This window comes from Leopardus geoffroyi, chromosome B4 (assembly GCF_018350155.1).
Source record: "Leopardus geoffroyi isolate Oge1 chromosome B4, O.geoffroyi_Oge1_pat1.0, whole genome shotgun sequence".
Taxonomy (NCBI): Eukaryota; Metazoa; Chordata; class Mammalia; order Carnivora; family Felidae; genus Leopardus; species Leopardus geoffroyi.
Window position 1 is genome coordinate 96,551,087 of NC_059341.1, and position 24,183 is coordinate 96,575,269.

Genomic DNA, 24,183 nt, shown 5'->3' on the forward strand with positions numbered 1-24,183 from the left:
CCTGTGCCTTGTAAGTGGAGAATGGAGGGCATTCTACCCCTCAGGTCACTGACATTTTCTGGTGCACCAGGGCCTCCCACATGCAAGTGTACCCACATACACATACCCAGCAAATAAGGCAATTGCCCATCGAAAGAACTGTCTCAAAGGATGTGATGGGCTCCGCAATGCTTTCCTCGTTTAAACACATCTCCCAAGTTAAACTGCCACAACAGCCCCTCCTGTCTTGTCTGAGATTTTACAATAAGAAATACTCTTTTGAAATGGAAAATAGGCAGAGGCTTCGTCTCGAGAATGCTGTTAAACAAATATAACCTCAGAAAGGATAGGCCTGGGGGGTCTATACCAGAAGAGTATGAGTGAGCCTTTTCTCTCAACACCAGCATTATGACACTATTAGGAATAGTGCTTATAACATCTGACTTCAATCATTGTAGTCAGTAGCAAAAAATGTGTTACACATGGCGTATGCATACCGCAGCACAAGTTGATTGCATGAAGCACATCCTATGATCAAAAAGGACAATGCAAAACTAATCCTAAGTGGATAGCAGAATTCACTTGGAACATCTGGGAACAAAATTTATGGGGCTTCAGATTAAATTCTCTCTCTTTCCATGAGTATTCAATGAATCCATAGGTCAAAGCTTTAGCCAACGTACACGAAGTTATAAACAATTCATTTATGAGCATAACCATATTTTAGTATTTAATTCTCACTAAATCTCTGCTGTCAAAGAGATTGCAGTCTAGTCTGAAAGATTCTAACAGTGTCCATGTCTTAGTGGTTTTTGCATTCCCAGCACTTTCCCAGAGTCTGACACATAGAAACTTCTCAATAAATATTGGTTGGGTCAATAAATGAGTGAATGAGTGAGTGAATTATAACTTGTGAGAACACTGCATAGCGTATTCATAAACTAACACCTACTAGGCACTTTTTAAAATGTTCATTATTAATTTGTTGACTGATGAGTGAATGGACTTTAAATGCATTTTGTAATGTATATAAATGTTGACTTACTATGTTCTACACCTGAAACTAATATAATATTGTATGTAACTAGACTTTAGTTTTTCAATTTTTTTTTAATTTTTTAATGTTTATACTTCAGTATTTAAAAATTAAGTAACTAATTTGTTGAATAATGAATGAATGGATTTTAAATTAATTAATATGAAAAGCTGAGTTTTTGGAAAGAGAGACTGAAAGGTGAATAAGGTTTTCATTAATTTCCACTGTCCTGTCTGTTCAATTCATTTAAAAATGTTTTTTTAAGATTGGATTTAAAAAAGAAGGGTAAATTTGGGGTGTTAACCTAAGTCATCCTTAATTTTCAGAATATTATTATTCAATGAAATTGAAATACGGTTTCAGAGTATGACATTCAGTGAAATTAGGAAACAATTATATATATCTTCAGACCCCAAAGTGATACACTTTGTGTTTGTCAGCAACCATTAAATAGTTGGCATGGGGGCACCTGGGTGGCTCAGTCGGTTGAGTATCCGACCTCAACTCTGGTCATGATCTTGCCATCCGTGAGTTCGAGCCCCATGTCGGGCTCTGTGCTGACAGCTCAGAGCCTGGAGCCTCTTTGGATTCTGTTTCTTTCTTCTCTGCTCCTCCTCTGCTTGCACTCTTTCTCTATCTCAAAAATAAATAAACATTAAAAAAAAAAAAGTGTTGGCGTCCTACAGAGCAGATGAGTAACACCTTATTTTCCCAGAGGTCAGTCTTGTAGCAAATTTCATCTCTAAAAACAGCCAGGAAATGTAATAGGACTCCGAGCATCGAATATTACTGTACAAATCCCATACACTTAAGCCTTTTTGAAAAGGAGGCTTTGACTCTGTTTCACATTCTATTTGTTTTTTTTTTTTTATATATAAGCTTGATAAGGCTGATTATTTAGCTTTTGAGTGCATGTTGAGTATAAATAGCAGTTACATAAAAGCTGAACACTAAGAAGTCTTTCACTTTTCATTGATGACTGCAGGATTTATCAACTGATAATCCAATCAATAGCAAAGGAGAAGGAATTCCTGAATTAGATACCCAAAGTAAAACAATACCTATCTGCCATCATTTCATGCAGACAAGAAATCCTATGGCCCTCATTCGATAGTTTCAAAAGATGTTTCAGTCTAGGTACTGGTGCTTTTATAATGGCAACCATGAATAATCACAAAAAATTTTAATTTGTTTAATATGGCATTAAAATACAGAATCAAAAATTTTAAAGTTCTCTATATGTAAGTTTAACACTGGAATAAAATTAGACACTTTAATGTATAAGGTTCAATTTAAGTGGGAAACCCACATGTATGGAATATCTACTCAAAGATAGATTCAGTAAACATTTAAGTCCTCTTAAACATTTAAGGTTTATAAATGAGTGTTCTTTACTTCCAAAATCTTTGAAAATACTGGATTAGTAAAAATATTGCAAAGCAACATGTGTTAATAAATTCTAGACCACATCCTTGCCTATGTTCAGTTTCACATGACAATATGTGGAAAATTCGATTTGCTTAGCTTTAAGCTTGCAAGGTTTCTTTTAGGTGATGTTAAAAACTATAAACAATGTGGCAACCCACCATCTACAAGAATGAGGCTGATAAAAAAGGAATTATATAACGCTTAAACTTGGGAAAGGAGGAAAAATACATCATAGCATAGAGTTACTTTAAAGCTCTAATGTTGGCCAAGGGAGATTAAATTGCCTTTGGGGTGTACAGATGCAGAAGAATCCATTGGTGTGCTTTTCAAAGCAAAGACAGATGATATTAGGAAATAAAGCATGAGGACTTCTGCTTTAATCTGTCCACATTAATGTTTTGATCTATGACTAATTGGAATTGCAAGTGGGGTTTGGAATATTCTTACAGCCAGTCTGAGGCTAGCAGACATGTAAAGTCTCCTAAAAATGCATCGAGAAAAGATTGCTCAACCACAAAAGAACGAACATGTGAAGAGCTATTCTAATTTAAACCTCTTAGTGTGTCTAATTCAAAATTAATATGTAATAAGCACAAAAGTGAGAAAAAATTCAATGCTTGTTCTCAAGAGAGAGCATAAAGTAAAATATACTCCAAAAACAAAACATCACTCCCTTTTTAAGTCTTGAAATAAAAGGGAAAAAGCTACCACCCAACAGATTCACTAAATCCAAAGATGATTTCTCTGCCTGAACTCCTGCTGCGATTCTCAGAGCCCCCAGGATGGTCTGAGCTCCTGTGCAAGGCATGTGAGGCCAGCTGGGTTTGGCTCTTGCCTTAATGCTCCTCACTCTTCGAGCCTTGTGTTCAGTCGTATTACAACATAAGCACTTCCATTCAACGGTGCCAACCCATTTGTAGCTTCTGGAGAACAGCCGACTGTCTTATGCCCTGATGCATCTACACATGCCCTTCTCCTCCAGAAATGCTTTTCCCCTTTTACCACTCCCTCTATCTTAGTCAGGACGTCTCTCAAAGCCTTAGTTTACATGTTGATGTCAAGAACCGTGACATTAGAAACACTGTGATTCACTGTTGACATGAGTAAAAAGAAAGTTCTTTGAGAGTTTGGTGGCAGAAGAGATTAATTCCTAACCAGCTAAGATCTGGGAGAGATTCTATGGGGAGATTGGTCTTATATTAGATCGCATAAGACTGAGAAACTTTTACCATTTTTAATCTTACTTAGAAAAAGAAGATGTTTATTCTGTCCATTTCATTTCCTCTTTGGTCATTTTACTCCCACCTTGGGACCTTTAGAGTTAGCTTGGAGATACTAATAGGATAGAAAAATCACCAATATGTCAATGATTGAAACACAGGTTTCCTCTGTTTAAAGGGGTTGTTCTCTTTGAGCAGGTCAGATAGGACTCACATATTAATGAGGGAAGAATAGGATACTGTCCGCCAGTCAGATCAGTAGGTAGACAGCAGTTACCCAAACCCACCAGTTGGAACTCCAACCACTCCCTTTGAACATCCACTTTACTCTTCTTCTTTTGACACCAAGAACACTGCTGAAATCTCAAGCCCTCCCTAACTAATGAAAAATGTACTGACAGCTTTCTGGACCTGTAGTAATTAAAGTCATGTTCTTGGAGGCCTATAGACTTTGGGTAAATTACTTAACTTGCACCCGAGCTATCTCTACTTTGGGATTCAAGGTTATTTACATAGGGGAACCTTCTAGGAAGTATGTAAAAGACATTGTGCCGAGGGGCCCCTGAGCAGCTCGCTTGGTTAAGCATCCAACTCTCGATTTCAGCTCAGGTCATGATCTCACAGTCATGAGTCTGAGCCTCTTGTTGGGTTCCTTGCTGACAGCATGGAGCCTACTTGGGATTCTCTCTCTCTCTGTTTCTCTCTCTGCCTTTCTCTCTCAAAATAAATAAATAAACTTAAAAAAAAAAAGAGAGAGAGAAAGAAAGAAAAGAAACTATGCCTAAATGGAGAAGTTTGGGTCAACAGCAGGACACTGACTGTGGTGGTGGCACTGGTGATGGTGGTACCAATATCCAGGTTGACTGGATATTTTTCAGTCTCAGGTAAAAAATGCCTGGGATGAGTGTCTAGGGCACAACTGACCATTGTCATTGGAGCATCTTGACACATCACTGTGGCAACTCAGGGCAGAAGAAGGGGTAAACAGCAGATACCATATTGTGGTCAAAAACACTAGTTCTTACAATGGAGATGAGTCATCCCAGGACTCATCCCATGGAACTGGATGAGTTCCATCCCAGGCTGGAACTTCCAGAATGATTTGGGAAGGAAATCTGTTGGAGATGAAAGTTCCTAAGTGTGACTGGGAGCAACACCCTGTAAATGATATATTGTGGCTATTTTTAATCAGGCTGGCATACAGTGGAAAAATGAAATATTGTACCCAAAACAGGTAAATACTTGAATAATTGTCGTGAATAATTGAAATAATTGAATAATTGAGAAAAAAAATCAGAAACACATACTAGATTAAACACATGTTTATCTCAAGTGGCAGAAAAGTAATTTAAAAAGCATAAACCTACAATTAGACAAAAAGAACTGAAGAGAAATAGATGGGTAATAGATGGTAATAGATGGTAATAGATGGGATGCGTTAACAAATTTGTGACATGACTTAGCAGAGAAATGGCATAGGGTTAGTCAAGAAGCAACTCAGTTCCTACATAAAGCCCTAAAAAAGGGCACTTTTGAAGGTCCAACTATTGTTAAAAATAGGGAGATTCACTGAAAGTCTTAATAAGCTAAACATGTCCCTTAGCTCACAAAGTCAGACAACTGTTTCCTCACCACCCAAACTTCCAGTACAAACAATGACTCTGGTGGAAGACTGGAAATTTACAGTCTGAAGAGAGTGAGCACTGAGACTCTGGACTAAGAGGTACAAATGGTTGCCTCTAGAAAGTGGGAATCAGGGATGGAAGGGGCCTGGAGACTTTGGGTTTTTTTTGTATTTTTTTTATTATAAGGCTTGTAGTTGCTTAAATTATATATATATATATATATATATATATATATATATATATATATGTATATCATAGATAATATAATATATTATAATGCATATGTATATAGTGCAAATATACAATCACTTTGACCTAATATGAAACTTACATTTAATTTTCAATTTTTTTATTTTTTTTGAATTATAAATTACAACAAATTTAATTTTAATTCAAAGTAAAATAAAAAAATTAAAAGTTTCATAGTCATAAAACACAATTAAAACCACACAGTATTGTATCAATGAATAAAATTGTTATCTTGTCACCAATACATTATTCCACTGGCTGCCCTGGGAATTTTTCTCTTTAATGATGACCCCTCCTTGACACTGAACTACCAGGGTCATAGTATGTAAGACCATCATGTAAAGCCACACAGCTTGTGCACGCCCCAACTCCAAGACAACTGGAATTGACAATGTGACAACTAATGGTAAGTCTCCATGATAGAGCTCTCTTTCTTACTGTTGAATTTGTGGGAAGATTTGTAAACTCCCTTCCATATAGTTGGTACATCTCCCTTGTCTTTGTTGCTTGTTTATCTTAGTCATCAATTGCACTTGTTGAATTCCCACATGTGGCTCAGTTCCTTTAACAAGATTTATTGTAAAAATACAACCATGGCTTATCCCTTTTGAGGTTTCCCCATTTTCTTTTCTTCTTTCTTCTCTCAGTTAATAATTCTATCTTTGAGGTAGCTTATACGGACATTTTGAATCTCTAATTATATATGTAGTCATATTTGGTCTAAAAGACTGCAAATGTTATACTTACCTTTACATTTTCTTAAGCTTTGTAACTCATTCACCAATAACAACAAATGGTTATGCCTTTGGTTGTTTTTAAAAGTTCATCGGTGACTTACTGGCTCTTGAGGCACTGGAAACATATAAATGAATGTTCCATAGCAAATGTTTAGGGAAAGTAGGCAATTGACTTTATGACAGATAAACCATGTTATTGGTAGCAAAAATGAAGTCTTCCCTACTTCTCAAGTTGATTTAGCATTGCACTGTTGAGTGTCTGAGTTTTTAAAATCTCTCTCTTCTAACCATTGACACTGCATCCAGTCCGGGGATCTCGGTTAAACTGAGTGGGAAAACAGTTTATCTGAAATGGAATAGTGTCTCTGTAGAGTTGGTCTCTCAGTCCCAGAGAGAAATGAAGACAAACATGAAGCTAGAAATTTATTGCCAGTGCATAATTGGAAAGTGCCACTTTGACATGAAGACAATTTTTGTCTTTCATCTCTCTCATGCAAACAGTAGTCTAATGCAGTGTCTGTAGAGTTGTTTTAGTTTAAAGAAAAGGAATGCTTAAATCAAACTCTTGGGTAGTTGGATTCAATTCAGAGTCTATCTTGTAGCATTTGTTCTTTTGGAGAATTGTATTTCTGTTTTTACTACTCTGTTTTGAGTTTAAAATGCTTAAAAGCATTGCAAAAATAACAAGAGCTCATCAAGTATTTCGTAGGCACTTCAAAGAATCTCAGAATATGCTTTATAAATATTTCATTCACATTCCCCATATCACTGTGGTAAGAATAGTAAAGATTCTTCCACTTAGTGGGAGAAAAAAATTCAATTTAGGGACAAATTTTTCTACGCAGGTTTGGAAATTATTCAATAGCAAAATGAAAATACAATCTATGTATTTGTTTAAACTGCATTCATGTTTCTATATTGTCCATACTTGGCTAGGAACTGATTCAAAAATTAGTGAGATTTATTGAGTTCTTTTTTATTTTTTCCTATCCATTGTTCATTAATATCTTTTTGATAAATAGATTAGCATTTATAGTAGTGTTATTTTTAAAAGTTATTTTTAAAACATTGTGCCAACTGTTTAAAGGAAACACAAAGTAGATGCAGTATTCTTTAATCTGCTTGCTGTACTCTCCTCGGAGACCCACAAAACATACTTAGTAAAAATAATCCTCCCAGAAATAAGAAAGGAAGGGACTAATGCCAGAGAATGCAGCATTCATTCAGCTGGTCAGTCACTCAACAAGAGTATTTATTGATTGTCAAGCATGTGCCAGACGCTGTGCTAAAAGCTGGTGATTTAACACACCCTGCCTTCATGGCATTCAAGAAAGGAAGACAGGAAAGTAAATAAAGATGTGACCACAAACTATTCTCAATGAAAAGAATAGTGGTGGGAGGTAGGGACAGGGGGAGGAGGGCAGGGGTAAGCAGGAAGAAGAGCAGGGAAAGGTGGAAAAAGACCTATTCTGGATTGAGAGACCAAGAGGAACATCTGAAAAAGTGATCGTGATAGGGTGAGGCGCAGATGAGCATTGTGGGTGCAGGTGAATGGACAGGACAGGCCTGAGGAAGAAAGCTCTTGGGAGGTAGAGGGAACCACACAGTGGCAGTTGTGCCCTAAGTGCAGTGAGCAAGGGGACAGTGAGGCAGGATGAACATGGAAGGGTAGGCGTTCAGTAGGGCCTGTCGGCCATGCTGAGGCATTTGGGTTTAATCTAAGAGAAAACAGGAGTCCATTGGAGGATTTCAGGCAGTGCCGGGGAATTATCTAGTTCTGTTTGGAAAAGCTAAGTTTGGCCTCCATGTGGAGCATCTGTGGAGGGTGCCAGGAGTCGAAGCAGGAAGTGGAAGAACACTTAGGAATGAGGACTGAGGGGCGTCTGGCTGGCTCAGTCGTTGAGCGTCTGACTCTTGGTTTTGGCTTAGGTCATGATCTCACAGTTTGTGGGTTCAAACCCCACATCGGGCTCAGCGCTGTTGGTGAGGAGTCGGCTTGGGATTCTCTCTCTGCCTCTCCCCCAATCACGTGCTCTCTCGCTCGCTCTTTCTCTCAAAATAAGTAAATAAACTTAAAGGAAAAAAAAGGTAATGAAGACTTAGTGAGACCTAGGCACTAGGTGACTAGGAGTTAATGGGTGCTTCCCCTGGACCAACTTTGTGCCAGGCCCTTGACATGCACACTCTCTAGTCTGTACAACTCCAGCAAAGCCTGGGTGCAGGAAACCATGGGATGAGATTCCTCCAGATCCCGTACCTTGAATAGTTTTCTGGAAATAGACTGTTTGTTGGGGCACCTGGGTGGCTCAGTCAGTTAAGCATCTGACTTCGGCTCAGGTCATGATCTCACGGCTTGTGAGTTCAAGCCCAGCGTCGGGCTGTGTGCTGACAGCTCAGAGCCTGGAGCCTCTTCAGATTCTGTGTCTTTCTCTCTCTCTCTCTGCCCCTCCCTGCTCACACTCTGTCTCTCAAAAATAAATAAACATTGAAAAAAAATTAAAAAAAAAAAAAAAGAAATAGACTGTGTCAATCTAAAAAGCAAAACCTCAGGACACAGTGGGAGAATAAGAAGCAGTCTGGTGTGACGGGAATAGAGTTGACAGATGGCCCCCAATTTACAATGATTGGACTTAGCGATTTTTCAACTTTACTATGGTGGGAAAGCAATACACATTTAGTAGAAACCACACTTGGGATTTTAAATCGTGCTCCTTTCTGTGCTGGCAATATGCGCTATGATCATCCTTTGTGAGGCTGGGCGGTAGTGGCAACCCAGTCCGCCCCATGATCACAAGGGTCAACAACCCCATACTCTTACAGCCATTCTTTTTCTCACTTTCAGTACAGTATTCAGTAACTTACCTGAGACAGTCAACATTTTGTTATAAAACAAGGTTTGTGTGAGATGATTTCACTCAACCATAGGCTGATGGAAGTGTCCTGGCGCATTTAAGTCAGGCTAGGCTAAGCGATGACGTTCGGTAGGTTAGAGGTATTAAATGCATTTTGACTTATAGTATTTTCAGCTTATGATGAGTTTATCAGGATGTAACTCTATCATAGCTCAAGAAAGATCTGTATTTGGAAAGGTTTAGAGAGGTGGAGACTTCAACCCACAACCGGTAAAGCCCTTTCAGCACCAGACACCGAGCCAAGGGCTCACACCTACATTGTCTCATTTAACCCTCACCATGGCAGTACGACTGAGGTTTTACAATACAACATTAAGAAGTTAAGGCCACAAAAGCAAAAAAAAAAAAAGGGACGGGGTCTAACAGCAAGGTGGTGGCCAAACCATCATTTCAGACCCTGGCCTATTTTCCTTTCCACGTACCACAGGCAGATAACAGCACTTAGGCTCCATTTTGCAGATGATGGACAACCTACAAAGGCTTTTTGAACCCGTATGATAGGGGAGGATGATGGATCAGATGCACCTTTTGAAATAATGAGCCAGATTCTTTGCATGTGCCCCAGGATATCAGACAGAATGTGGGTAGGAGAGAAAGATTTCATCCTGTTGGCATGGAAGGATCCCATAGCCATGCCATGCTGACTGCAAGATATTTCAGCATCTTACTGCACAGGGCAGGAAAAACAATGTGACTTTCTGCTTGGGTGAAATAAAATAGATCTAGTGCCTTTAATGAAAGCTTTTGAAAGATTTTCTTTGAAACATTGCCTTGGAACTATCTATCTATCTATCTATCTATTATAGCCTTTTACTCTACTTTTTCTTGTATATTTTTGTTGTCCAATAATTAAGTAATGAAATTATCTGCTAAAAGGGATTTATGGTGTGAAAGAGGTGTAGGGTGGGAAGGTTTTTCTAAATTTCCTCTTTTGAAGAAAAAAGTCATTAGAAACTTACTTTTTCTGTCATCGCAAAAGGTAAATACAGTAGTTTCCTATGTGTAATTCATGTGTGCTAATTCAGTGATTCTCAACCATGGACGATTTGACCCTAGGAAACATTTATTTGGCTATGTCTGCTGTACATTAGTTTTTTAGGTCTGCGATAACAAAGTACCACTGACTGGGTGGCTTAAACAACAGAAATGCATTTTTCTCACAGTTCTGGAGGCTGGGAAATCCAAGATCAGGGTGTTGGAAGCGCTGTTTTCTTCTGAGGCCTCTCTCCTTGGCTCGTAGTTGGCTGTCTTCTCCCTCTGTCTTCACATGGTCTTCTTCCCTCTGTCCCTATGTCCAAATTTCCTCTTCTCATAAGGACACTAGTCATATCAGAATAAGATCCACCCTAATGACCTCATTTTAATGCTTCTGTAAAGACTGTATCTTTGGGGCACCTGGATGGCTCAGTTGGTTAAGCCTCTGACTTCAGCTCAGGTCATGATCTCATGGTTTGTGGGTTCAAGTCCCACATCAGGTTCTATGCTGACAGCTCAGAGTCTGAGCCTGCTTCAGATTCTGTGTCTCCCTCTCTCTCTTCTCCTCCCCTGCTTGAGCTCTCTCGGTCTCTCAAAAATTCATAAATATTTAAAAAAAAAAATTTTAACTGTATCTTCAAGTCAATCACATTCTGAGTTACCTAACATTAGAGCAGTATACAAATGGAGGTGTGGAAGGGCAGGGTATAATTCAAGTCATAACAGTCTATACAAGTTCTTGGTTGTTACAACTCGGGTTTGATAGGAGTGGAGGTGCTCCTGGCATCTCGGGGGTATGGCAGAGATGCTGCTCAACACCTTACAATGCATGGGAAAGCCCCCCCACAGCAAAAAGAATCATCAAGCCCCAAATGTCAATAGTGTCAAGATAGAGAAACCCTGTTCTAGTTCCCAAGTCAGTTGTTTGATTTTTTTCTAAGTGTAAAGAAAAATAGAATATATTACTCATGTGAACATGACTATTGTGAATTACAGCACAATCTTAACTAGGATTTATCCATGTTCAAATATCTTACACAGAAACCAATTTGTGGCATGAATAAGCTTTGTAAACTGTTTAGACAAATAAATGGAGTTATCGTTAAAAGAAAAAAAAAGGAAGCACAGGGGCACCTGGGTGGCCCAGTCAGTTAGACATCCGACTTCGGCTCAGGTCATGGTCTCACGGCTTGTGAGTTCAAACCCCACATCGGGCTCTGTGCTGACAGAATCTGCATGGATTCTGTGTCTCCCTTTCTCTCTGCTCCTGCCCCGCTCAACTCTCTCTCTTTCTCTCTCTCAAAAATAAATAAACATTTTAAAAATACATTTAAATAAGAAAAAAGGAAGCACAATATAAAATGTTAGCTCCTTTATCCTTCAGGGGAAAAAAAAATTAAGATAACTCCTGATGGACTGGGAAGGGAGAAAGAATGAAGGCAGAGAGGACCATTAATATCCCATTGCAATTGCTTGACCTCTCTTCCCAGATAAGTGAAAGGCCTGGGGTTTTGACTGGTATTCGGAAATCTGGGGCTGGGAGAGAAATGGACCAGGTGTTGCAAACCATGGAGCCAAGAAGGACCCGAAAGATGATATCCAAAGGCTAAGTTGAAGCAGAGTCGATGGTCCAGAGAGGTGTTCTCAATAGTCACTCCAAGGAGCTGGCCAAGAGGTAAAAGCAACCAGAGATGCCACATAAAGGTGTGAACAGTGGAGAGGAAACTTTCCCTGAGGCACTTTCTTACATATGCGGTACTTCTGAAGAGTCAAAAAGGTCAAGCAAGTATTAGGACCTGAACCTAAGCTATGGCAGGAATTAGATCACAGATTCCAGTATACAGTGTAGCAGCAAAAGGCTGATCCCACAAGCTTTAGAGTCACATGGGCCAGGTTCAGACCCTGGCTCTGCCACTTACAAGCTATTCTGTGTGACTGTTTCTTCATATATAAAATGAGTTGTTATCTGAAGATTCACTAAAGTGTGTGTGTGTGTGTGTGTGAGAGAGAGAGAGAGAGAGACAGAGAGAGAGAGAGAGACAGAGACAGAGACAAAGAGAGAAAGAGATGTTACTTATCACTTTTTGGCACAGATAAGTTTTATAACAAATAGGGCTAATGACCATTTAGAAAGTGGGGGATGAATGATAGATAGGGTGATGTAAAATCAGCCAATCAATAAACAAACAAACCTGAGGTTTCTAGAATGGTTGCTTGAAAGAACCACGATGCACTATTCAATATGAGAAAATGCAAAAGGGAAAGCTGGTTTGGGGAAAAGAGGGAAAACTATGAATTCAGTTTGAAATGTGTTGCGTTTTAGGTGACTGGTTGATTAACCACATGGAGAAGTTCAGAAATAAAGCTTTTAGAAACAAAGATCTGTAATACAGCTGCAAGCTCAAGGCTAGAAATTGTTCCCAGAGAATAGAAACAAGCAGAAGAGATAGAATCTTAGGGTATTTCTAGATGTGAAAGTAACTTTTCTGGTGATTTTTGGTGATTGTACAGCCCTTTAGAATATATGAGACGCTACACTATTTTGGAGGGGAAAAAAATTGGTTCCAAGCTGGTTGAAAGCTTTTGAAATGCTGTATCTAGAGCTACTACATTCAATGATCAAAGACCTGTGTGATAACAATGATGATGATGACGACGACGACATTTGACTTCTTAAAACTGGTTTCCCACATCATTGCCCACCTCGTTGCATTTGCTTCCCACTGGTAATTTGCTGCAGTAGATTTCAAAACAAAACAAAACCCACCAAGCGTGCCCAAATAAGGAACACTTCCCTTCTGACTGAGACCTTTGCCTCTGAGACAAGTACATAAACATTCATGACTGATGTTGTGGGCTTCTAATTCTGACAGTTGTAAAAGGGTTTTTGGCTTGCTGTCATAATTTTTTTTTCTTCGTCTATTTGTTTTGGTTTTGTTTTGTTGTCTGCGTGCTTATTTCTCTGTTTGGTGTGTGCTCAGAGTACATGCGGTTTTTAGATAAGTGACCCGCCCACAGATAACTACATCGATCTCTTCTCTTGTTATGCACATAATATAAATAATGTGCTTGACTACCCAGTCACATTAGCTATTTCTATTAGATTAGGACGACAATGTAAAATTTTTCAAATGAGCTTTATTTTGAGCCTCTGTCTTTTCAAAGCATCCGGTAAAAAATTAATAAAGCAAAAGGACTCATCGTACATAAACCAGGTATCTCTAAACATTTTTAAAATTATACTGTGATTTTTAAAAGATTTTTCACGGTAACCAAATATCAACAAGCTAACATTTCTCTACTCCTGATACATCTGTACAGGTAAGAGTTTTAACTTGTAAATACACTAAGAGATTCTATGTTGTAATAATGATAGCAAACTCTGCAGGGCAAGTAGTACTTGCCAGGTACTACTTAAGTACTTTATATATATTAGTTCAATTATTTCTCACAACAATTCTATAAAGCAGATACTATTATTATCTCCATTTCACAGATTAGGTAACTGACACACAGAGATGTTAAATAACTTGTTCAAGGTTATTGAGCTTAGAAATAACAAAACCAGGATTTGAACTAAGGCCCGATAGCTCCAGAATACAGGCTCCTAATTATTACATTACCAACTATTTCAAAGAATATCTTTGAAACCTCAGGAAAAATAATAATATTAGAAGAGAAATGAAGAGATTATTAGCTCTTTCTTTACATATAAATGAATTGCTTCACTTACAACCTGTAAGCTTTACTTTTAACTTAAAGGTCATCAAGTAAAATAAAATATTTTTCCAGCACGTTGCAAAAAAGTGTATCCTGATGGCAAAAATTCCATGAAAAGATATTCAGTTCTTCTAGACATGAGGGAAATGCAAATTAAGGCCACAATGAAATACCATTGTACATTTAGTGAAACTAAAATTTAATAGAGAAATAATACCAGTTTTGGTGAAGACAAACAGAGGGAAAACAGGTGTGAAACAATTAGAATTCTCACACCTTGTTGGTGGAAGTGTGACTCAACATAATCACTTTTGAAAACTGCTTGGCAGCATCTGTTAAAGCTGAACGAATATATGCATACACCAAGACCCGGCAATTCCACTCCTAGACATATACTCGGCAGAAATGCCCACATATATATGCTCAACAAAAGACATATTTAAGAATGTTTATAGCGACGTTACTCATCATAGACACAAACTGACCCAAATGTCCATCAGCAGGTCACTGGATAAATACATTGTGGTATAATAATAAAACGAGACACTATATTGGATTGAGGGGAATAAACTATTGCTACATGCAACACATGGATAAATCTTATAAACATAACGAGTGAAAGAAGCTAGAAAAACACACACACACAAAACTCTGCTCTGTATTACTAAGTGAAAGAAGCCAGTCTGAAAAGGTTACATACTGTATGGTTTCAATCTCAAAACATTCTGGAAGATGCAAAATACTCTGGATGATGCTACAATTAACAGTGGATACGTGTCATTATACATTAGTCCAAACTCATGGAATGAACAACACCAAGAGTAAACTTTAATGTAAACTGCGGGGTTTGGGTGATCATGAAGCATCAGTAGGTTCATCAGTTGTACCAAATCGTACCACTCTGGTGGAGGACGTTGATAAGGGGAGAGAACATGCATGTGTGGGGGCAAGAGGTGTATGGGAAATCTCTACGGCTTCCTTTTACTTGTGCTGTGAACCTAAAATTGCTCTAAAAAAAAAAAAAAGAAACTATGCACTCTAGGATTCCATTTATAGAAAGATCAAAACCGAGCAAAACTAATATAAAGTGTTGGAAGTCAGCAGACTGGTTCCCTTTGTGGAGAAGTGGGGGGAAGGGAACATGAGGGAGCTTCTGAGGCAATGGCAGCATTCTATTTTGGGACTAGTGCTGATTTGTGAAGGTATGTTCACACCGGAAATTCACTGGGCTAGACAGTTAAGATTTGTTCATTCTCCCATATATGTTACACTTCAATCAAAAATGTTTTTCAAAGATACGTTGTTTTGGAGTTAATAACATGAGAAAGTACCTGGAAATAACATTATTCATACTATCATAAAATGCTACTCAAGCCTGCACCTTTCCTTTTGAAGTTCACAGGAGGTCTTATCTCTAGAAGCATATTTGAAAAGTGATCAATTAAAAAGTGCTGGAATGGCTCCAGCCTGGATCCATTGTTAACAAAGGTATCTGGCAGAGGGCTAAATGCTACTGGATCTCCCAAGACAAATTGAAAATGCTTGTACTTAGAAGAAATAGGAATTGCACTGTGCTGCTAAAGAAGAAAATATTTGTCTTCAACAGCGGCAGAGATTAAAGAACCATTCTGGGGAGTTGTTTTCTTAATTTTTTTAATAGTCACACTATAAGGAATGGCCTCTTTGTTCACCGATTCATGTACCAAGGCTCAAATACAAACAGCATAGCTGGATTTTGAGATGGCGGACTAAGTACCCAATGTAACCATTCCTCCCATAACAAAGCCGTGGAAATGACAGGAAAGATATTTTAGCAGGAGAAAGAGAAGGAAAGGAAAAGTAGAAAGGAGAGGAGGAAGAAAAAGGAGTAGGAGGGGAAGGGGAAGCAACAGCAGCAGTGGAAAGGTACTTGAGTGCGGTGGTAGAAAGGGAACTTTCAATGGACGAGAGTTTTTGAGGAATCTCTAGGACAGAAGGCAAGTAAGACTGACTGAAGAGAGAAAACCTCACACTAGTTCTGAGCAAAACTTATTGTGGCAGGTGGGCACACACAAAGTGGGTTTTGTTCCCGAAAGGGTTTCAAACTGCTGTACACCTCACACTTAAAAGCAACATAGCCATTTGTTGAGAAACATGATTTAAAAAAAAAAAAAAAAAAAAAAAACGGATCGGGTAAGATCATTTGCTCACTTACGGGAAGGCTGCAGTAGAAGAGATTTCAATTCAGCGTTCACTGTGCATCTTCTATATGGCAAGGCTCTGCTAGACGCTGGAAGTATCATAATGAAAAGAAGAAGAAAAAAAAAGAAAACAGCTACTGACCGTGAAAAGTCACAGCCTCCTGTGGGAGATAGACATATAAACATATAAAACATGTGAACATATCACTTCAATACAATGCAATACAATATGCCAGAGTGGTAAAGAGTTGGTGTGCTGCCCAACGGAGCTTGTATGCAATGCTAACACATGTGGCTTTGATTTGGAAAATGATAGTAATTGAAAGGTTTTAGGTAGGGTGGTGATTTGGCCAGTTCTGCATTTTTGGATGGATCTCTCTAACCATGAGAGGGTGGGCCTGAAGGGATAAGACTGATAGCAGGCAGCCACAGAGTTCGGAGGTGATTTCAGATGACTGGGGCAGAGATGGTGAGCACCTACATCAGGAAAGAGTAAAGACCGAGGAGAAGAGATAGGTAGAGAAGATGATAAAACGGAAGAAGGCTTGAATAGTATCTAAGAGTTGGGCTGTTTTGACAGGAAGATGGTGATGACACTAGCTAGAAACCGGCACTACAGAAAAAGAAACGAGTTTGGAATAAAAATAATTATTTCTATTGGGGACATGATGCATTCCTGCAAGATGGCTAAATGGGCATATGCAGAAGGAAATTAGATATACGATTCTGAAATCTAGGAGACAGAGATTAAGACTAGGAATATGTATGTGGGGAGTTGTGGGCATCTAAGAGATACTTAAATCCATGAAAGTAACAGTCTCCAAGAAGAAAGGGCAGAGACTGAAGAGCACTAGGCCAGGGAAGAACTCCAGAGAACATTGACATTTAAGGGATAAATAGAATAAAATCCCACAAAGGAGCTTATAAAGTAGAAAGTATGGAAAGAATCCTGAGAGAATGATGACTTGGAAACCAATGGAGTATAGAGTTTCCAGAAAGAGCAAATCTAATGCAGGAGAGAGGCCCAGTAAGTCATGTGTTCATTAAAGTTGACAATATGGAGGTCACTATTTCTTTGGCAAGAGCAATTTCATCAGAGTGTAGGGATGGAAGTCTCTGTGTTGTGGGTTGGAAAGGGAATGGGAAGTGGAGACTGTAATTCTAGGCTGTAAACAACCCTAAAGGGAATGAGAAAGATTGGGCAGCAGGTAAAGGAAGACATGATATTGAAAGATCCTGTTTCCCATCTGCTTTCGTAGTGGAAACGACTTGACTATGTTTATATATTGAAAGTAAGAGGAATCAGTGAAAAATAGAGGAAGAAGAAGGAATTATTCATGGAGTAAAGTGCTATAGCATCCTAGAGGGGATGAGACCCATAAGCAAGGCGAAGCAAGGAGAAAAGTACGGGCATAGTAAGCAGGGGACAAAAAAAGAACAAGAATTTGGTTTATTTCATGTTTGGTGGTCTAAAGAATCGCAGTTGTTTCCATGAAGTAAGAGGGAAGGTGTCCCATGATAGGAGTCACTGTTGATGAAGAGGTTTGAGGCAAGTGGTAAGGATTGGCCACAGTCCCCGTGGGAGTAAATTGAGCAATTACAAATAACAGGATTGTGCAGCAGTGTTGAGAACCCACAAAGACCATGAATTTATAGTCACTAATCTGCACATTTGTGAGTTACTCTTTTCTAGTAGCACTCAGTACCCTGAGATAGTAACAGAAAAAATGAATTATGGTGTTTTCCCTGAGCTGGGATTTTTCCAGGAGAAAGAAACAAAAGACAACGGACCAGGGAGTTGAGGGTGTTGGTGAGGTGGTGATCCAAGTGACCAATGTGTGATCTAAGCTGGAAAGATAAAACACTGTGTCAGAAACACAAGGGTATGTTAAGCTAGATCTTAAATGGGGGCAAGGGGGGTGGGGAAGCACAGGAGCAGGAATTTGGAAATCGAGAGGCTAATGTGTTCTAGGGAAAGAGAATCACATGTGTAAAGACAGATGCAAAGGGGAACAGCAAGACTTTCAGTGTAGGTGGGCCACACATGCATAGAGGAAAGTGACATAGAATCAAGATGGAAACATACATTAAGCCAGATTGTGAAGAGCCAAAATAGTTTAGGCATTCATTCCTTTAAGAAACCTGGAGCCAGCAGAAGTTCTCAGATTGAGGAGCCCCCGATGACCGCAGCTATGCAGGTTGTGCCCCTCACAGGGACTCCTCCCGTGGGGCTGAACTTCAGGCCAAGCTCTGCTTGCAAGCCATTCACCTTGTTCTGTTGCTTCAGTGCCAAGAAGAGGCTCTTTCCTGTAACGCTGCTCTAGATTTCCAGACATGGGCATTAACACAGCATCGACAAGAGCAGGGTCAGAGACAGGGCAAAATGGTTGAACATATTTGACCATCTTGTCACAATGTCTCCTCCACATCTTATGAAATCTTTGTCCATAGTGACCACTTTTTCAAAATTAATTCCAACATCTTGGCAAAAGATGAAAAAATTAAAGAAATCCATTACATTGTTTCACAAATGTTAGGAAACTGAATCATAGACAAAACGTGGTGCAAAATGCGGCCTCTTTTTAAAATAATCGTTTAAAAAGTAAATAACATACAGGTTTAGAAATTGTTTTAAGACCACCTCATTTGCCGCTAAGGTTATATGTGTTCCAGGTGTCAGAAAGACCAAATACGAAAAAAAAAAAAAAGTTTAAAAATAATTTAAGTAAGAAAGGGAGTATTTTTGTACAGAGGTTTAATGTTGTTCTCATTCTGTCATTTTTAACTAAAAATTGACATGAAGGCAAGAAGGGCATTGTTGATTAAAGAGTGGTCCTAACCTTCCCAGGACATGACTGTCTTTTTAGTGATCCACAGCAGATAAGAATTTGAGAGTAAAGGTTTACAAACTTTTATAGTAATTGAATAATCTATGTTGAATCTCATAGCAAAATACTGAGTCTCCTATTTTGTGCATTTTAGGGTTTTTTTGTTTCCCTTTTCTAGTAATTAATTTTATTATGTCTTTTTAATAATTATAGATCCACAGCAAATTCAAAATTTTCTAGATGGGTGATGGGTATTAAAGAGGGCACTTGTGATGAGCACTGGGGTATTCTATGTATGTGATGAATCACTGAATTCTACTCCAGAAACCAATATTGCACTGTATGTTAACTAAAATTTAAATCTAAAAAAAAAAAAAATTGGTCTTTCACCATGGATAGTTTGGGAAGCACTGAGCTAGAGGACCACTATTCCATTTGACCATCACTGCAAAGATGATTACAGAATGAAAAAAGTAAATGCAGACAAGTTCCTTTTTACCTTACCCACTTTGAATTTATATTTCAAAGGCCTATTTGATTTTACCTTAGACTGTTGATATTAAAAGCTGTTTTCTGCTATAGGCTTATATGCATTGCTTAGAAACTCTTTAGAAGAAAATAGCCTTATTAGAAAACAGGTGGTAAAGGGCTGGTTTAGCAGTATTTGCTCATTTTCTAAGTGGAACTCCAACATTGTGTAACACCAAGAAGTTATTCTTCATTCCTTTTGGGAAAAGGAGATACTCTTCTTTTTAAGAAGTAAATTAAGTCACCCTCTTTTGATTGGAAGCAGCTAGCATAGGGTCTCACACTATTAATGTAGTTTAGTTTCCTAGTTTAAATACAAGGAAGTCTGCCACAGGGAGATCAATTCTCCCAAGATCATGCAGCTAGTGAATGGGGAGGTCCAGATTCAAACCCAAGACCCTATACCCTGACAGGGCTTGCACTCTTTCTGCTGTTCTGCCATAAAAAGAGTTCTGGTGGGGGACCCTGAGAGTGAAAGCTTATACAAGCTTCACTTCCAGGAGCCTGAAATAGGATAATAAATATTAAAATAATGTGGAGTGTTTTTGAATCTCCTAAATATGTAAATTTCCTTGTTCTATTTAGAGCTTTCTGCATATGGACAAGATAGATGTTTATCCCAAACTGATTTGCACATCACACAGAAAAACATAAGCGCAGAGGGAAGTTACCCATACCAGTTGTCTTGATGTTGAAACTGGTTTAATCCGGGCTGCTAATAAACATGCTCCTAAAACAAACCACCTTGATTCTTTTAGGAAATAAGTGAGATATCAATTAGAAATGAGTGAATACCTGAGAAATATCAAGTCATCGCAGAAATTATATGGTCCCTGTGAGGAATTCAGAAACCTCATTGATTAGTTTAACACATGTCTGTTCAGTGAACTAAACAACTTTGCTGCTTCAGAGAAGTATCTGCACCACAAATTTAAACTGCTAATCAATCATTTGGCACTATTATTTAGATGATGCCAGAAAAAATATCCAGATGCTTAATATATGGAAATACAAATTTTTTAGTGAATATTTTTGGCATTGTTTAGGTTTTTAAAAATTTTTTTAAACAACTTTTTTTTTAATGTTTATTTATTTTTGAGAGAGAGAGAGACAGAGCACGAGCAGGGGAGGAACAGAGAGGGAGACACAGAATCCGAAATAGTCTCCAGGCTCTGAGCTGTCAGCACAGAACCCAAAGCGGAGCTCGAACTCACAAACCGTGAGACCGTGACCTGAGCCAAAGCCAGACGCTCAACAGACTGAGCCACCCTGGCACCCCTTACATTTGTTTTAATGTTTATTTATTTTTGAGACAGAGCATGAGTGGGGGAGGGGCAGAGAGAGGGAAGCACAGAATCCAAAGCAGGCTCCAGGCTCTGAGCTGTCAGCACAGAGCCCAACAGGGGGCTCCAACTCAGGAACCGTGAGATCATGACCTGAGCCAAAGTCGGAGGCTTAACCAGCTGAGCCATTCAGGCGCCCCAGAATTGTTTACTTTTAGCTCGAGAAAATAGCATTTTACTCAGCTATATAATTGTTCAGTAGCAGACACTAAAAGTTATCATTGTTTTTTTTACCATACTCTAAAACATGTAACTGAATATTTTATCTACCTGTACATACTAGTGACTTTGTAAAGAGTAAATGATCAGTCCCTCAATTCTTACCATCAATGATTAAAAGTTAATATTTGATAAAGGAACCAAGCAATCCATACTGACATCAACTGGTTAGGCGCTATGGGTGTGGCCACTTAAATAAGAAGGATATTTTTTAAAGCTCGTGGGTGAAATGGGTAAAGGTGGCCAAAAGATACAAATTCCAGGGGTGCCTGGGTGGCTCAGTCGGTTAAGCGTCCGACTTCAGCTCAGGTCATGATCTCACGGTCCGTGAGTTCGAGCCCCACGTCGGGCTCTGTGCTGACAGCTCAGAGCGTGGAGCCTATTTTCTATTCTATGTGTGTGTGTCTCTCTCTGCCCCTGCCTTGCTCACGCTCTGTCTGTCTCTCTCCCAAAAATAAATAAATGTAAAAAAAAAAAAAAAAAGATACAAACTCCCAATTCTAAAATAAGTAAGTGCTGGGGATGTAATAATGTACAGCAGGGCAAATATAGTTAACAACACCATATTTTTTATTTGAAAGTTGCTAAAAGAGTAAATCTTAAAAGTTCTCATCATAAGAAAAAAAAATGTTCTCGCTATGTACGGTGATGGATGTTAACTAAATTTATCGTGGTTACCATTTTGCAACATATACGTATATCAAATCGTTATGTTGCACACCTAAAATTAATACAATGTCATATGCCAATTAAATCAATTTTTAAAATAACAAATAAAAAGAAGCTCATTGTCTCATCGAGAGGTAAATTTTAAGTACATACACCTGATCTGAGATTATGATGAATTCTGAATATAATCTGAATCTTCAGGTTTGACCAATGGGTCATTTTTAAAGTCAACCTGTAGCTGACTGGTATATAAAGTCTTAGTTGGTCTCAGTGACAATCTGTCCAGCACTCGGTCTTTTGTCCTCTCAGATACAGACGGCGTATATCAGTGGTGCTGTAGGGTTATGTGGGAGACAGTAAAGAAATAGAAACGTAAAAACAGAATGAAATCTAATTACACGGAGTTTCCCTTAAAACAAAAATCGATTGAGTTCTGCCCAAAGTGGCTTGTTGTTTCCTGTGCCAGGAACTACCGTGCAAGCCCAGCAGGAAGTGTGCTCCAGAGCAGGATCACATTACACCCTTGTTTTATGGTTCATTTCACTTATTTAATGCAATCCGAGAACCTGCAAAGGGAACATGTTAGAAGGAGGGAATAGGCTTTTTGTCTTGTTTTGTTTTTTTAAGTTTCTTTGAATCAAAACATTTGTTTTTACAAGGTGCTTATAGCCCCACAGAAGCAGGACTTCCAGAGTTGCATGGTGAAGACATTTCTCTTTGTCACCAAATTCAAAGCAAGTCATGAGGTTGGGTTATGTCTAGGGTTGAGTTATGTCTGTTTCCTTTGCTGTCCTACTCACATAATTTTAAACATGAAGTATTACAACCAGGCCCACGAATGGCCTAAATCATTTTGAATTCACATAAGCTCCTCCTAGGATCTCTAATTTGATAGAGAGACCAAGGTGGTCTGGGGCAGGGGCGGGGTGGGGCAGGAATATATTTCAGATGCAAAATAGCGTTTCATTTGTCGAGCAAAAGAATGAGTTTGGCCGTATTGCTTGAAAACATGTGAACTGAGCAGCCAGATTTCCTTGTGGTGGCATTCCTTGTGTGGACACCGCTCCTCACATGCTGTCTGTTTTCCTCTCCAGAGACCTCAGTATGAACAACATCAGTCAACTGCCCCCGAGTCCCCTGCACAGTCTCCGCTTCCTAGAGGAGTTGTAAGTATCGCCGTAGTAGTGATGCGTCCAGTCAACACTGCGCACATTCTTGTGTTTGCCTCTCATACTTAACTGTGGGAACCAGATAAAACAAGGCAAAAAAGCTGTCAGCACCAACAATTTTGGCACATGAGGAAACACTTACTTGGGAGGGGAGAAAAAAAAATTGCCTGTGATTCTGGAAATCAACTTATAAAAGAGTTTACCATGACGCTACAACTTTCTAAGGTGAGACTGAGCCAAACTAAAATTTTAAAACAAAGGCTGTTTAAAAGAGCTGGATGTCTCTTTGGAAATAGTTAAGCAGCAGGATATTAAAAGTTTGAATACTCGTTCATGTTTATTAAAATAGCAAGTAAAGCTATAATCAAAACCAAAAACTGCCGCTTGGTTTGGGTTATGACCGGGAGAATTGGGTCCACATTCCATAGCACCAAAACTTCTTGTCCTAATCACTTTTAATTACTATTTTCCTACTTCTTCATTTAGCTTCCCTCAAGGCTTGAACAGAAAAACATGAAATCCACAGAGGACATCAAACTGGGCTCTCCCAAAGTCACTGTAAAAAAAATAAAAAATAAAAAAGGAGGAAGCTAAAATTAGCTAATGATACACAGAGGAATCTTGATTAGGTCTAGTAATCATTTTCCAGAAGACAAAAAAGAACTGTATAATCCAAAAATCTGCATTTAAAAATTCATTTGATCTTCTTACCCTATTGAGTGATGGAGACTGAGGGAGTGAGGTGCCATCTCAGTCTTCATGAAGAAAGTTTGGCACCATCATTAGAGTAAGTCCTCTGACTGTTGATTAAAGGAATTGTTTAGGCAATGACCTCTTTTGAAAAACTTCCTTTATAAATCCTAAAGTCAAGGTCCAATCTGGAGAGTAATTTAAATGGTTGATGCACTGCATGATCCGCCGCGGGAAGTGGAAAGAATATTCCATCGTAACCAAATTACACTATGTCGATTTTTTCCTTTTTCAGGAGGATAATATTCTCACACTTCCCTAAGGCTTTTCTCTTTATTTTTGATGGCCTTATATTTTTGCAAATGCTATTGTTTTACTACCGAAAGTTGAATATATGTCCAGATTGTTTTCCAGAGTTACAGTGGGGAAGCTCAGAAGATGGGATTGTACAGCAAGTTTTTATCATTCAAAGAATGGGTTTTCAATCGGGGTTTTCCAGCTCCTCTTTTCCCGTCTTCTTTTTTCTCTCTGACCATTTCCATTGCTAAAAATTAACCTTGATCAGGGCTGAGACCTTGTCTAGCTTAGTCATGGCTTGTATGTAATAAATAATCAACACATTTTTGGGGTGCTCAGTTGGTTGACTGTCCGACTCTTGATTTGGGCTCAGTTTATG

At 38.7% G+C, this 24,183-nt stretch overlaps 1 protein-coding gene across 3 annotated transcripts in view; it reads left to right on the plus strand.

Annotated features, from left to right (window-relative positions):
• The window catches only part of LGR5 (leucine rich repeat containing G protein-coupled receptor 5), a 138,062-nt gene that overhangs the window by 39,857 nt on the left and 74,022 nt on the right, over positions 1–24,183 (plus strand). For all 3 annotated transcript variants that reach the window (XM_045462700.1, XM_045462699.1, XM_045462702.1), the window contains exon 2: positions 22,743–22,814. In XM_045462700.1, the coding sequence (XP_045318656.1) occupies positions 22,743–22,814 (72 nt within the window). The remainder of the gene's footprint in view (positions 1–22,742; positions 22,815–24,183) is intronic.